The sequence below is a fragment of the Callospermophilus lateralis genome, chromosome 1, assembly GCF_048772815.1.
Source record: "Callospermophilus lateralis isolate mCalLat2 chromosome 1, mCalLat2.hap1, whole genome shotgun sequence".
NCBI classification, from domain to species: Eukaryota; Metazoa; Chordata; class Mammalia; order Rodentia; family Sciuridae; genus Callospermophilus; species Callospermophilus lateralis.
Window position 1 is genome coordinate 194631972 of NC_135305.1, and position 15640 is coordinate 194647611.

Genomic DNA, 15640 nt, shown 5'->3' on the forward strand with positions numbered 1-15640 from the left:
AAATAGAAAAAGGAGAAAATAAGAATCTTCTAGGTAAGACTGTACTTAATCTGTGCCATCCATTTCTATCCACCTCTTATAGGTGGCTTGTTCTCCTCCTATTAATAGTAGCTAATATTTTTGATATCCATGTCCCAGATTCATTTAGTCTTTGCAACTACTCACTCATCAGTGACTATTATGTAGTTGCTGGGCTGCCTTATGGGCCCAGCTGTTCACTGCTACCTATATCTTTCAGGTGACTGCAGCATGTTTCCTTAAAGGTATAGTCTATTTCCCATGGATCTGGGTTCAGAGATGAGACTTACTTTGTCATGAAAATAAGGCATAGGTGACAATGTGTCAGTTCTGAGTCTAGGACTCAAAAAGCCCAGTATGTTACCATATTGTTGATCACCTACATGGCTGCCATGAGAACATACCAAGACTACATGCCAGGGGCTGATAGACACCTGGGGTGGAGGAGAGCCACTGCAGTTGTCTCGGCTGGGCCATTCCTACATCAGCAATTAGCCCGCCAGTCCCTGGACATATAAGGCACTGTCCAGCCAAGGACAGCAGAACTGCCTAGGTATCCTGAGACTTATAGGTGATAATGCATAGTTTTAGTTCTAAGCTACTGGGTTTTAGCATAATTTATTGGGTATGAGAATAGATGCACTCATTTTTACAAATTAGGAAACTGAGGCACAGAGAAGTTAATCGACTTATCCAATGTCACTCAAATGGGAAGTGACGGGGATGGTTACTGAATCTAGCCAGTCCAGCTCAAAGCCAATGCATGTAGCTACAACCTGACCTTGGACTTCAGTGAAGTGTAAGATTAGAGACAGGAGACTGTGGCAACATAAAATTGTATGTGTGTGTGTGTGTGTGTGTGTGCGCGCGCGCACGTTCACGTGCGTGCAATGTTGTTACCAAATATCGTCCTTTCACCTTGAAAATGAAAATAAGAACCCATTATATTAGCCAATTAAAGCAATTTTACAAGAAAATGTGAGTAGAAAACATAGCTGAGAACAGTAGTGGTCATCTAAGTTCTAAGACACAGGATACTCATAGAGAAAATGCAAAGACAGCACTTCAAATGAAAGATTCTTGACTCAAAGAAAATGTAACATACTATAAATTATTTTTTCCAAAGGTGATGTACAAATTTGGAGGGCCAGGGTTTCAAAACTAGGCCCATCAGAATTCCCTTTGGAATGCAATATTATATTATACCTAGGCATATTAATCACAAGAGTGTAGGATACAATTACAACAAGGGTCCTCAAACAAATGAGTTCTCTTAAATAATGCATACCCAGAAAAATGTATGTCTAATAATAAGAATAATGTTTTACCTCTGCAGATGTGAAAAGGGTTAATCTTGGCAACCCAAACAGCCCCTTTTCTTTAATATCAGGACAATATTTGTATCTAGCTAAATTCATTGCATACATATTGGACACTGAACCACCTGCAAAAACAAAATTTAAATGTCATACTTATGGCGTGGAGTTATACTACTTAAAGTACTGAATACAGTGGAAAGCAGGGATGTTCATGGCTGTTCTAGGCTAAAGATGCCAATGTAAAAGGCACCCAAGTACCACCCTCCTCCCATTACTCTGAATATTCCTTAGTCACCAACTCCAGAACTTTTCAATGTCAGCTGAGACAGAAGCTTTGGTCTATTTTCTCATTTCAGTGATATCCCACACTTTCAGTGTTTGAGCTTCGTACCCAAGTCTCCATAATTTTCTTTCTTTCTTTTTTTCTTTTTGTATCAGGAATCAAACCCAGAGGCACTTAGCCACTAAGTCACATCCCCAGTCCTTTTTTATTTTTTCTTTTGAGACAGGGTCTCTCTAAGTTGCTTAGGACTTTACTAAGTTGCTAAGGCTGGCCTTGAACTTGTGATCCTCCTGCCTCATCCTCCCAAGTAGCTGGGATTGCAGATGAGCACCAACAAATCTGGCCCAAGTCTTCACATAATTAGTAATATCCTTTCTGTATGTCCCCTGATCAAGAAAATTGAAATAAAAATATGTGCTCATCTCTGGGTCAAAAAATAATTGTAAGATAAACAAATGAACTTTAGGAAATTTCTCTAGTAAAATTGGTTTTAAAATTTGGAGGACTTATCATTGCCTTTCCAAATTCCCAACAGCAGAAAAATTCATTCGCGTTAGACATAAATCCTAAATTGTAGACATTTTATTTGTTAAGTATGTATGTCATTTATTTAGCATTTATGCAAAATATTATCACTCTGGAGAAAGGCATAAGCTATTTGCTTACCAAGTAGCATCATTAATACCCAATTTTCTGTAATATGTAAATCTGCAAGGAGTTTTTTTTTTTTTTTCAAATGAATACAATTTTAGATGCTCATAGTGGAAGGGTGACGGCAATAACTAATTGTACTCACCTGGGTTAAATATTCCATCCCCTTCTTTCCAGCCAATAAATTCAATCATTTTCTTCAGAACCGCTTCTTCCACTAACAGAAACACTGGGGACACCTCATACGTATAACTAGATAGATATAAAAAACACTTCACTTCTATGACTAGAGTCAAAACATCCCTTGGGTGTCCCAAGAAATGCACAGAGTTTTATTAAACCAAGTGGCTTCTGAGATGTAGGTCGTCTTTGGAAATTCATCCATTGGAAATAAAGAATTGCTCCCTCAGTAATAGCACTGGGCATGGTTAGATAATGCCAGGAGCCAGTGGTGTAGGAGACAGGCAAGCTATTTCAGCAGCCCTAGTTGAGAAGACACCATCAATTCCATGAGGAGAGAACAAGGCAGGGTATTGAGATTCTTGGTATTAGCCATAGGCAGTGGTGTATCAGTATTTGAATACTTTGGATGCTGCACTGGATGCTGATGTTGGTTACAGAAAAGCCATTGTCTTGGAAACCAGGTTTTATTAGGTTACTATTAGGAGCATGCTAACAGTCAGGTCTAGATGCTTTACATGGAGTCACCCCTAACTGTGGCTTCCTCCACCACACTTCATGAATCAAAACAGAGGAGAAGTATTCTGGGGAACAGCTCTCACTGTGTGATGATCCGACTGCAAACTCTATCCAGATTCCTCCTCCGTGAAGCATTTGTGGCTCTAGTCTGGAATGCTGTTGTCAGAAAGCCTTGCTACATCAGCCCTGACTGGGAAAGCCTCAGCTGCAGGGTGCTGCCTCCTCCAGATCACATCCCTTCTTGTGGCAGTCCATACTTAATGACTGGTCACTCCAGAGATCTCAGAGTGAGATCTAGAGATCTACTCCAGAGATCATCATTTTGGCTGCCCAGCAGCTTGGCTTCTGTCCCTACCCACTCCTGCCACCTGTTCCCCCAGCCACTCAAGTTCAGGACAAGGTTACTCCCTAATGAGCATCCACTAAAGAGGGGCTTCCCAGGGAACCCAGATGACATCAGTTATTGCACCTTGTTTGGTAATGTTTGAGTCTCTTTTCTCCTCCAGATAACTTGAGGATGACTAAACATCTCTAATCTCCTACTCAATTAGGTGATTACATTAAATTGTATCTGAATAAATGTGTTCTCTAAATATGTAGGCTAAGTAGATTCATTTAGATTTATAGTCACAGAATTTGATGCAATTATTTTAACATCTGGAAGGGAAAGCTTTGGAATGGAGGCAAAAACATTATCTACTCGGTATCACCTACCTACGTGCCAAGAACTCTACAAATACTACACCATTTAAAAAACAAGATAGGCTCTGTTTTCAACCACACTTTGAAAACAGTTTACACACATACTAGAGGTGCGAAAAACACGTATACATTCAGGTGTACCTAAAATATTAATAGAATAATCATTCTTTTTTTTTTGTAACAAAGAGTTAGGATTACATGTACTATTGAAAACTAGCTCAACTGTACATCTGAGAAAGGGGCTTGCAGGTGGAGAGGATGATAGAGAACACACTCAAGGATGAGCCACATTTTGAATGGATGGTTCAGTTTGGCAGCAGTTTAACACTTATAAAAATTTATCAATTTTCAGATTAAATACCTAGGACAGCCAAGGGTTCAAAAAATCATGTAATCTTTGTATGTATGTATGTATGTATTTATTTATTTATTTTTGGTACTGGGGATTGAAATCAGGTGCACTTGACCACTGAACCATCTCCCTTGCCTATATTTTGTATGTTATTTAGAGACAGGGTCTCACTGAGTTGCTTAGCACCTTGCTTTTACTGAGGCTGGTTTTGAACTAGCAATCCTGCTGCCTCAGCCTCCTGATCCACTAGGATTACAGGCATGTGCCACCATGCACAGCCACAGAGTTGTGTAATCTTATTGTCTTTTCCAATTTATGTATTACCTCCCTCCTCTTCTGCATAAGGTAGCTGGTTTTTGCTCTCATTACTGCACCAAACATCTCTGAGGTCACCCATGGCATCCATGTGGTAATCGGGTGGACACTGTTCAGTCTTGGTCTTAGCTAACTGCCCAATAACATATGACCCTAGACAAACTCTCCTCCTGGCTTCCATACCTATCCCCTTGATTTTCTCCTGGTCTCTCTCTATTGTGGGCTGATCTGGCACCTCCTAATCATTAATTGTTGGATGCGCTCAAGGCCCAGTCGAGAAGAAAACAGCCCCCTTCTCTCCTTATTCTATGCTCTCTCCTCATGATAGTGATTCTTCCTCCTGGCTGCTCACTAAAATCACATGCAATATAACCCTGTATGAGGCACACACAGGGAAATTCATATTTAATTGGTCTGTAGGATCCAGGCACCAATTCTGTTTTTAATGGTTCCCAGGTTGACTCTAATGGTCAGTGTGGAGTGAGAATCACTGGTTTTGGCAATCTCGTGCATACCCACTCTTCATTCCAATTACTGTCATTTCACCAACAACTTTTTAATTCCTATAGATACCAGAATTTCTGGCCCATATATGTCTCAAATCACTTGGTCTTTTTTGTTGACATCTCAAATTCAAATGTCCACAATTGAACATTAAATTCTTGATCTGGGCTCTTCCAGTGAATACTTGAAAACTGGTCCCCTTTTCCAAGGCCTCCCGAATTGATGAGTGACATGACCATAAACCAACTATGAAAGCCTGAAACCTAGGCATTATCTTAGAAAATTCCCCCTTGTCCTCATTTCCAACATCCAACATATTATCCAGTCCTTCATGTTTTATCTTCCAAACTTTTTTTTTTTTCCTCTCTATTCCTTCTGCTTCCACCTAAGTCCAAACTGCTAAGGTCTCTCATCTGACTAAGGAGATGCCTTGCTGACGGATCTCCTCCAATGCTCTCTTCAAATTTCTAGCAATCTTTTTAATAGCAAATGTCACCCAGTGATTTAGAAACCTTTAAGAACTTTCCAATGTACTTAGAATAACTCATGAACATACTCCACAAGGCTCTGCATGTCTGGCTTCTATCTCTCTCCTCCATATTATCCTCCTCTACACTCCCTGTTGCTCTGTAAACTACACCCACATTGACCTTTCCATTCATTGAGTATATCATGCTGCCCCCACCACAGGGCCTTTGTATGTGTAATTCCTTCTACTGGAAACCGGTTCCTCCCATTCCACCCAGTTAACTGTTACTCGTCCTTCAGCTCTTAGCTGTCACTTTTTCAGAGAAAAATTTCCTAAGTTCACAACTAGAAAAAACTTCCCCACTTACACTTATGGCACTGTGCACCTCTCCTGCACTTAAGAGACTGAATTTTATATTAATGCCAATTTTTACTAGCATGGCTCTTTCTCTCACCAGATTTTATGCTTCATGAGGACACAATCGAGGTTTATTTTTATTCAAAGTCTCTCTGTCACTGAGCACAGATGGTTTTTCATGCAGGAATGAATGAAAATTTGCTTAGTCCATGTTCTCCTCTGTTCAATGAAGGTAACATGGAGGTTACCTGTCTGACCCTTCTTACCGTACCACTGTTCAAATAGCTGCTTGAACACTGGTGTCATAAGACTATCCCATGATTTATAATAAAAGAAACCATTAAACAGTAATTCATGAAATAAAATTGCATCTATTTAAGAAAACATCTCTTATCCTTGTTAGGTGAGAAATTCCAGGAACATGGCACTTACATGCTGGGGTTTAATGCTTCTGTCATAAATCGGGCCGCCAAGGAGTAATAATCAAGTCCAGCATACAACTGGTTGAAAAATCTTGGGTGGTCTGTAAATTTAAAACAAAGTATTCACTATTCAGTAATCAAAAGAAAAAAGTATCAGTACAATAATAACATGAATACATCAGACAATGAAAGTGACAGACACAAAAGAATATGCATAGCATGATCCCATTTATAAGACACTCTAAATCAGCCTAAATCAGCAAAGCCACCTATGGAGAGAGACTTTAGAACTCTGGGTATGCTGGGGAAGGAACTGTTGACTGGGAGTGAGATCGAGGAGCCTCTGGGTGCTAGAAATGTCCTCAATCCTGACTTGGGTGGTGGTTTCATATGTACAGAGGTATGCAAATTTATTGAGCTGAACATGAAAGATTTACACACTTTATCAAATAGGAATTACACTTCAGTTTTAAAAAAACACCCAAAAGAAAATTTTATAGGAAAGTGATATTGAAGACCTTTCTCATTACCCTCTCTATTGCCTGATGTTTCTAAGTAAAACTTGAGCCTTCTCTTAAGAGCTCTGATGACATCCTGCTCTTTACCATCCACATTCAACTGGAACCCTTGAGAAATGGATCTGAACACTGTTGTTCCAAGTACCATGGCCTGCTGCCTTTATCTCCTGAAAGTAGTAGGGTTGACTTCCCTCACTTCAAATGCATTTCACTCACCAATAGGGTTCACCTCAGGCTACAGGCTGCCAGGGGCCTTTGCATTTTCCAGATTGGATGGTATGGTTGGCATTATGTAGATGGGGATGTGACTCATCGTGCAGCGTACTTACACTTTATGATTCAATTGACTTCAAACACAGCCTCCTTTAAGATTCAACATCTAGTTCCAACTTTCCACCTCTTTTTTTTTTTTTTTTTTTTCCTCATATGAAAGGTCCCAAAAGGTTCTTGGCTTAACACAGTGCGAATATTCACACCAAACACCAGGCTAACCGGCTTGACATTCTCAGTCATAGGGAGCTCAGCAGGACAAGGAACAAAGAGATAGGAGAGGTCTAGTTCTAATTTTAGGATTCAGGAATCATTTTAGTTATTGACCCCTCATTACAATTTACAGAATTTAACTTGAATGCTCTTCTTTCTTCTTTAAACTAAGAATTCAATAAAGAAAAAATAAATCTCAAAAGAAAATGTCTTTTCAATTAAAACATGGAAAACTTCCTCTGATCTGGCAAAGGAAACCAGACATTGCTACAAGTAATTTTAATAAGATTTTTTTTTTAGTTCTGTGTTAATTTATGATTGATTTCCATGGTAACATTATGGAAAATATCCAGTAAACTAAAAAATCTACTGCATTAAATGTCATTCTACACTTCTGACATGCACTATAATAATAAGATATGTATCTCTGCTTTTGAAATGCTAACTGAATTTTTGATACATACACCAGACTTTCCCAAGGGAATATAAACCAATTATATTTAGCCAGGATTTTATTATGTTCTTTCCACTAAATTTAGTCCAGTGTCAGAATTCACAAAGCATAATATGCCTATACGGTTTTCAGCACTGGATTACCTTCACAATCACACAGAGAAATGCATACTTTGGAAAGTTATTCTCCCACTTTTGAAATTTGTTCATTGGGTGTATAAGTCATTAACAGTCAAGTTGGAAGAGTGCTTCCATGTAGGACTGATGTCAAGCCACTGCATGTACAACAGATCACAGTGGCTGTGGCATTAGTATGAAGCAATCACAGCAAAACTTGCCACACTTTCATTTTGCTTATATCTGCCTGAAGGTTTTCAGTTTTTGATCCTGCCAGATATGATAAAAATAATTTAGCGATTATCAACTGCCAAGAGTTAATCAGTGTCTTCCAGATAAATCTCTTCCTGTTTATATTACAGATATGTTCTTGAACATATTTTTTTGCATATTCTAGAAAAGCCATAAAGACTTAAAATCCCTTGGCAAATTCATAGAATCAAAATATCATTTGCCAGTTTGGACCAACTCAAGAAATGATAAGTAGCAGTGATAAAAATATATGGTCTTGTTTATAGATGGAGGATGGAGACTGGCAAGGAACAGATAATATTTACATTAAACACCAACACCAAAATTTTTACTATTATCTTTGAACTTGACAACAAATCTGGATTAGGAATTAAATGAACCACTGTAAAAAACATCATAACCACTATTTTTTTTAAATCTAGGTTTCTCATCCCATAAACATTATCAGAATTGCTCTTTTAAGAGGTAACTAAATGCTTTAAAAATCTAAGAACTTGTCAGAAGTATAGTTGAAGGAAGTAAACTGAGGTTCTTACTTGTTTTGACGCTGAAGCGTATGACATCCTGGCAGAGTTTCAACAGCCGGTCATGTGATTCACCTGTGTCTCTCACCTCCAAATCAAGAAGCTGTTTCAGTTGTTCGGGAGGCTGCCACTCACACACCTGGAGATTCAGTAACAGCATGTAATTAACTGAGCATGGCAGAAGCCCAAGATCAGGAAGACGTTAGAAGCACCAACTTGACCCTTACAAAGCTCCCAGATAATTGGGAGATGTAGAGATCTGAGCATGTCACCCTACTTCAGCACAAAAGAGCTATGAGAATAATGCAAATACTGTTGGAACAGAAGAAAGGCCTCAGATCTTCAAAGATTTCCTGGAGGAACCTATATCCAAGTTGTGACACAAAATAAAAAAGAATTGACTCAAGCAAAAGTTACCTGTCCATTTCCCAATCTCTATCAGTGTCTCCCTTTCTCTTATTGTGTCCGCAGCATTTGTAATGTTTCAAATACTGTGTTACTCACTTATTATGACCTACATAATCTTCATGAGAGTGGAGAACTTGGTCTATTCATTCACTGATTCCAAGCAAGTAACATAGAGCCTCCAAAAGAATAGGTGCTCAATACAGGGGTACTGAATAACTAGATGAATAAGTGGAGAGATAAAGCTAAAACATGACAGGCTTTATGAGAACTACTATTGAGCTTGCTTTGGCTGAGAAACTCATTAAAATGTTCAAGATAGGGGAAGGAAATGTCATATGTGTTTTAGACAATAACTTTACTTGCTAAGTAGAAATTCCAAATGAATTAGAAAAAGGAGGTAACTATAATAGATCAGGCAAGAGAAGATGGCCGTTTGGATAAAGGTAGGTGCTTTAGAAAAGAAGTATACGGTTTCTAGAGGTATTTCGAATGCAGAATCAATAGAACTTGGAAATGAGTAAGATGGTTAGGATGAAAATGAGGGACAAGTCAAAGAGAATTATGAGGTTTCTGTCTTAGACACAAGATCTTATGGTGGCAATGAGATAGCTGGAGAAGAGTTTGTTTGGAAGTAGGGTGAGGATGATGATTTAGACTTAGTTTAAGTCACCCTTAGAACATCCAAAAGGGGTGTAGCACTCAGTCTGATGCTCTTGTTAAAGATCAGGGTCAGAGATGGATGTCACAGTCCAGAGAGAATCTACAGAGAAGAGGAGAAGGCACAGGAACACTTAAGGGATGGGCACAGGAGCTCACCTTGCAGGTGGAGGACAGGCCAGGAAGAGAGACTAGGAGAACTTGACACCACCAAAACCAAAAATGAAGAATGTTTTAAGGAGAAGATGGTGGCCACTGCCAAATACTTCTGAGATGCCAAATGAGATAAAGACTGAGAAGTGTTCATGGGATTTATCAACAAGGAGGTGTTCTTGGCAAGAGCAGTGTGACTTAGAGAGGTGCGGGTGGAGGCCAGATTGTGGTGAAGTGAGGATGTGGGAGGTGACAAAATGGAGGGAGGGAGTGTAGACAATCTTGAAAAAAAAAAAGTTTGCTTGTGAAGTGGGGAGGAGAGAGACCAGGGAATAGCCAGGGAGTGAGAAGCCTGGGAGGTGGGAAGTTGGGGAAAATAGCAAGTTGTGTGAGAAGCATGAAATTAAACTGATGGTGTAGCTATGACCGGAAGAGGGATAGCACAGTGCCTAAGACAGCCCACGGAAATGTCTGTGGATACACTCACAGTGTGGATGAGTCTCGAATGAATTTTGATAAGGGAGAACAGCAAGTCTCAAAAGGCTACTTCTGACATGATGCCATCTGCACAACACCCATGGAAAAGATAAAAACTACAGGACAGAAAATAGACCAGTGGTTTTCCAGGGGCAGGAGGGGCCATGAGTGGTTGGTTATGAAGGGGCACGGGGAAATTGGGAGGGAGATGAAACTGTTCTATATCTTAATTGTGGTGATGGTTGCATGACTTGTCAAAGTTCATGAAACTGCACATCAAAAGGAGTATACTTTACTGAATCTAAATTATAAATCAAGTTTTTAAAAAATGGCTGAGAAAGAATGCCTACTAGAGAGGGCACTAGGAGTAATCATCTCCCCAAGAGTATTGCAGTCACCTTTTAATTGTGTCCTATTGAATCTCAGACAAAGGTCAAGTTAGTGGCATAAAAACTTTACCTCCATCCCCAGCCCCTAAATGCTTTCAATCAAACTTCATATGAATGGACATCCTGCACATCTACCATACTGTGTTCCATGTGTGCTTCCTTAATCAATAACTTAGGATCACAAGCCTCACAACTCCAATTAGTACCCAGTGTATGAGCCTTTCTTTCCAAAGAAAAATAGAAATAAAAAGCCCTTTGCTATATTCGATACATATTTTTTTTCTTTTATTTTTGTACAAGTGAACCCAGGGCACTCTACCACTGAGTTACATTCCCAGCCATTTTTATTTTTTATTTTGAGATGGGGTCTCACTAAATTGCTTAGGCTGACCTCAAATTTGTGACCCTCCTGCCTCAGCTTCCTGAGTGGCTGGGATTGTAGGCTTGCACCTCTGCACTCGGGTGCATCTTGGCCTTCTGCAATACTCTTTCCATTGTTTATGTTTCTGCTTTCTTTAATATCCCTAGAAAGAAGCATGCCCACTGGAGATTTCTCTCTACCCACCAAAATCTTACTCAAACTTTACACTCTGCATCAAAGTTCAAAGTTCCCATTTTTCTGTGAAATCCCTAAAGTCTGCCCCAAACTCACAGCATTTATCACATTCTCACTGGGACCTCTTTTCTCTTTTTCCAATGAAAATTTATCCTTCCAATTAGATTATGAATTCTGTTCAAAGCTGGGTCTTTATCTTATGTTTCTTTGTATCCTCCAGGGCTGAATATAATGCCTCACCAGTAGCTAACACTCAGTTAATATTTAATGACTGAATAAAGGCCAATTTAAAAACATACTTGCCAGAGGAGCTGTGGGCTCCAATGCAAACCAGGTCCACAGTATTTCACAAATACAGAGAAGACCAAAAATATGCAATTTTAAATATATAATTTGAATGGATAAGAAATACCATCAGCACTTTTGCCTTGAACATAACTATTCCAAGTTCACAGGTCATATTAACCTATTCTGTTGGTTTTCTCAAAGGAATATGACCAAAAATTCAGAATAAATACCACCACATTCAAAATCCTTTTAATATGAGTTCTGTTTCCTGCTAATATAATTGGGAGGGTCTCTCCCATATGCTCATTTATTAGTAATCCAATTCCAACATGAAAACTGATCAGTGTCATAAAAGGTAATTTAGTGATTTTTAGTCGTATATGAAGAAGTTAAAGAGTGAAGATGCTAATGCTAGATTGCCTGCAATTTAGCTCCTGCTGAGATACTCACTAATGGGTGATATTGGGCAATATATTTGATCCCTGTATGCCTAACTTTTTCCCTCATCACTAAAATAGGACAGTAATTAGTACCTGTCTTTTAGGGTTTTTTAATTTTAATTTTTAGTTTTTAATTGACACTTAAAGATTGTACATATTTATGGGGTCCATGTGATATTTCAATACTTATATACATCAAATAATGTTCAAATCAGGAAAAGCATATCTATCTCCCCAAGGATTTATCATTTCACTGTGATGGAAATATTCAAAAATCCTTTCTTCTAGCTTTTGTGAAATATATAGTACATTATCTACAGTTACCCTGTTGGGCAATAAAATATCAAGGAATTTATTTCTCCTCTAACTGTAAGTTAACACCCCTTGACCAGCCATTCCCCATATCTGTTTCCCCCATTCACCCCAGGCTCTGTTAACCAACATTAAGGATTAAATACACAAATACATATGAGGTAGTACTTAGAACAGAGCCTAGCGTGGAGTAAAAACTCTTGAGAGTCAATGTTATTATTAGTAGTTCTAATAACAATTTGAAACTGAATTTGAGCTTGTATTTCAAACCTAGAATAAGTAATTGGTATCAGCCAGGGATCAGATTTAATAACCCAAGATTTCTAGTCTAAGCTCAGACAAGATTCTGGGAAGGAATGTTAGATTAATAAAAAGATATTTCATAGCCTTTTCAACCTTCTGTTTGATTTTTCACTTGCAATATGAAGGATATTTACAATAAAATAGAGAGGGGTCGGGGGATGAAACTTAGTGGGAGTGCTCATGAAGTATGGATGAGGCCCTGAGTTCCATCCCCAGCAAAAGAAAGAAGGAAAGAGAGAGAGAGAGAGAGAGAGAGAGAGAGAGCGAGCGCGCGCAGGGGGTGGGAGTCAGGGAAGGAAGGAAGGAAAAATAAAATAAAATAGAGAAAACAGTATGTTTTAGAGTGTACAAATCATAGCAGCAGCAGATTATTTATAATCCAGATTATTACCAAGGGCAGGAAGCTTCATCACTGTGTTTCAGAGCCTAATCTGGTTAAGCCCTGGAGTCTCAGTTGATCTCCCAACAAATGATGGCTGACAAAAGTCAATCCTCAGGGAAGTAGACACTGGGTGGGGATCAGGGAGGGAAATGACCCAAACACTGGTATCTGGACATCATCCCTTGAGACAAAGGTACCTGGGAAATGAAAGCCTGTATTTTTCATCTTCCTTATATAAAGCCATATAGATATGGGAAAGATCTATTTTTCCCATTTCTGCCTCAGTCTCCCAAATGACTGAGATTATAGACATGCAACAATGAGCCCAGATTTTTCATACAGATAAATTATTTTTACCTTTTCATTTATATCTGTAGCTTTCAAAACCACCTCTTCCATTATTAGCTTACAGGCCTCTTCAACAAATTTTTCTCCAGTTTTTGCATCTGTTGTAGGGCCATTCAGTACAACCCCATCCACAAGAACAGCACTCTTCTTATTTGGAACCTCTTGCTGATCAATATCGCCTAGAAGCACAAAGACAAATTGTGTTTGAGAGGTAATCTATTTATTTCATACAGTAAAACACAGGCAGGATGAAAAAATAGATAAAGGAAAAAAGAAACAGAATCACTACCCCAGCTCCAAGTGGTATACCTTCTTTTAATACATGAAGGTGCCATTAGAGGTATTGAAATCAACAATTTCTTATGGCACCCAGTGGCATGACAGAGCTAAGGAAATTTCATAAAGCTTATGATTTGTGGGTAAGTAAATCTACCTTATTATCTGTGCTACTCTATGCTAGGCTGAGTTAGCACATGGAGTGAATGACCCCGTTCAGTATAATTTCAGATCTGATCATGAAGGGTGCATTGTATGCAACATTTCCCATGCTGACTGGTGATGAAGTTGCAAAAGTAATGTCTTCCATAATTAGAGATTTGGTCTACAAAACTATCACACTTAAAAGAGAGTAGAACGTTTTCTGGCATTCCCAAACATATACCAATGATTGCCATCAGATCCCTTCCTTAGATACATTCCTCCTCCCTCCACAGTAGGGTGTGTGCTAAAGGGAGGGGAACTAGGCATTTGGAGAAGAGGAAGGAGAAAAAGAGGCCTTCAAATTTTACCTGGAATCAACACCACCTTTATTTTGTAAGTAGCCCTTTGAAATATAAAGCATATTTGTTCTAACTTTCAGAATCTGGTACACTGAGTAGATAAATCATACAACTGAGGTAGCAGGCTTAGGTCTACATTTCCCTAAGCAAATTAACTCAGCATTTCTGAGTCCTCGGAGGAAACTCTGTGCAGAAGTAAAGGAAATGGCACCTGGCCAGACACAGATTGTTTTCCTCAAGGAAGCAATAATGCACTTCTGCAATGGAATACCAAATTGAATTTTATAAAGTTCCATCCTGTATTTGATGTATCTGAATTACAGAAGGAACTGAGAGGGTTCATCTGGTCACCTTCAAAAAAGTAAATATTGAAATCTTCAAAGGCAGAGAGAGCTATCTGCTTTCTTCCTAGAAGACTGGCTCGCATAAGCATGTTTCTCTAAACGTAGGTACCCGTTTCCTTTAGGTATATGTAGTTCTTGGTCCGTGTCTCCATGAACTAAATGTCAACATCTGCACAGGAAGGTGGTTCTATTTTCCTTTCGTGAAGCATGCAGTTTAGCATCAGGGAGCGTGGAGGAGCTCAAGAAAGGCAAACACAGCACACATCTTTTGAACACATGCATGGAAAGATCTTGGTAACACCGGCTCAGGTCTGTTTCAGGTACACATTGCTGTATTGTAATTTGTTCAATTTAACCATATGTCGTCTTTTAATAAGTTATTCTTAAGGGAGAAGGAGCAATATAAACACTTTACTAATTTTTTTATTGATTTTTTAAGAAAATAAATGACAGTGGAATGCATTACAATTCTTATCACACATATACAGCACAATTTTTCATATCTCTAGTTGTATATATGACCCTCTATGGTAGTGACAATGCTTTGTTAATGAGAGTCTTTCCCCTCCCTGAAACTCACAGCCAACTCCTGCAAAAAGAATGAGAAAAAAGTGAGTGGTAGGAGGGTGTGTGAGCTTGTCTTTAATAATGTTAGACTTTTCACATGTGCAGTTTTATAGCAGAAAGATGGGACAGAATGTGCACAGGATTGTACAACAGTGAGGGGGGTGACTAAAGGCTAAAAAGTCAACATGGGAATCTGTATCTCAAAAGAAAGGTTACTGCCTACTCAAAATAGCCCACCACAAAAATAATTCTGGCAATCTAATCCAGATTGTCAACCAACATTTTTCACAAGCTCTGATTTGATCATATTCTCTCCTTTTTTAAAAATCAGTATCTGTCTCCTTCTTATAAGGTACTTTTGGTTGCAGAAATTTACAGAAACAAATTTTTACAGTGTTTTTCAGAATTGTACCTCTCAACATACCTTCCATCTTAAATCCACCTAAACATGCTGAGAGCCTATTCAAAACAAAACAAAACAAAACAAAACAAAACTCTCTAAATATATGTGTTTCAAATAATTCCATTCTTATGGAGGGCTCCAACTGTATTAGCATATACTATGCCTCAGATCATTTTTTTCCTCCAAGTTGAATGTTCTGGTAAAATTCTGCAACTTTCTAAACCCTTTCATTTTGTTATTGACAACTACAAATGTTGCCCACAAAGGCACCAGATAAAACTGTCATGGGAAGAGCCTCCAATTTGGGGAAGACCGAATTGCAGCAAAGGCTCAATCTCGCATCCTCCTACTAAAGACAAACCATCCAGAAAACTCCAGCGATGAATTCCGGTTTCA

The 15640-nt window shown here is 38.7% G+C and overlaps 1 protein-coding gene across 7 annotated transcripts in view; it reads right to left on the reverse strand.

Moving 5' to 3' along the window:
* Positions 1 to 15640, reverse strand: part of Gadl1 (glutamate decarboxylase like 1) — a 455087-nt gene that overhangs the window by 129218 nt on the left and 310229 nt on the right. For all 7 annotated transcript variants that reach the window (XM_076868723.1, XM_076868717.1, XM_076868711.1 and 4 more), the window contains 5 exons: positions 13161 to 13330; positions 8451 to 8577; positions 6102 to 6192; positions 2417 to 2523; positions 1347 to 1462 (listed from right to left, as the gene is read on the reverse strand). In XM_076868723.1, coding sequence (XP_076724838.1) covers positions 1347 to 1462; positions 2417 to 2523; positions 6102 to 6192; positions 8451 to 8577; positions 13161 to 13330 — 611 coding nt within the window. The remainder of the gene's footprint in view (positions 1 to 1346; positions 1463 to 2416; positions 2524 to 6101; positions 6193 to 8450; positions 8578 to 13160; positions 13331 to 15640) is intronic.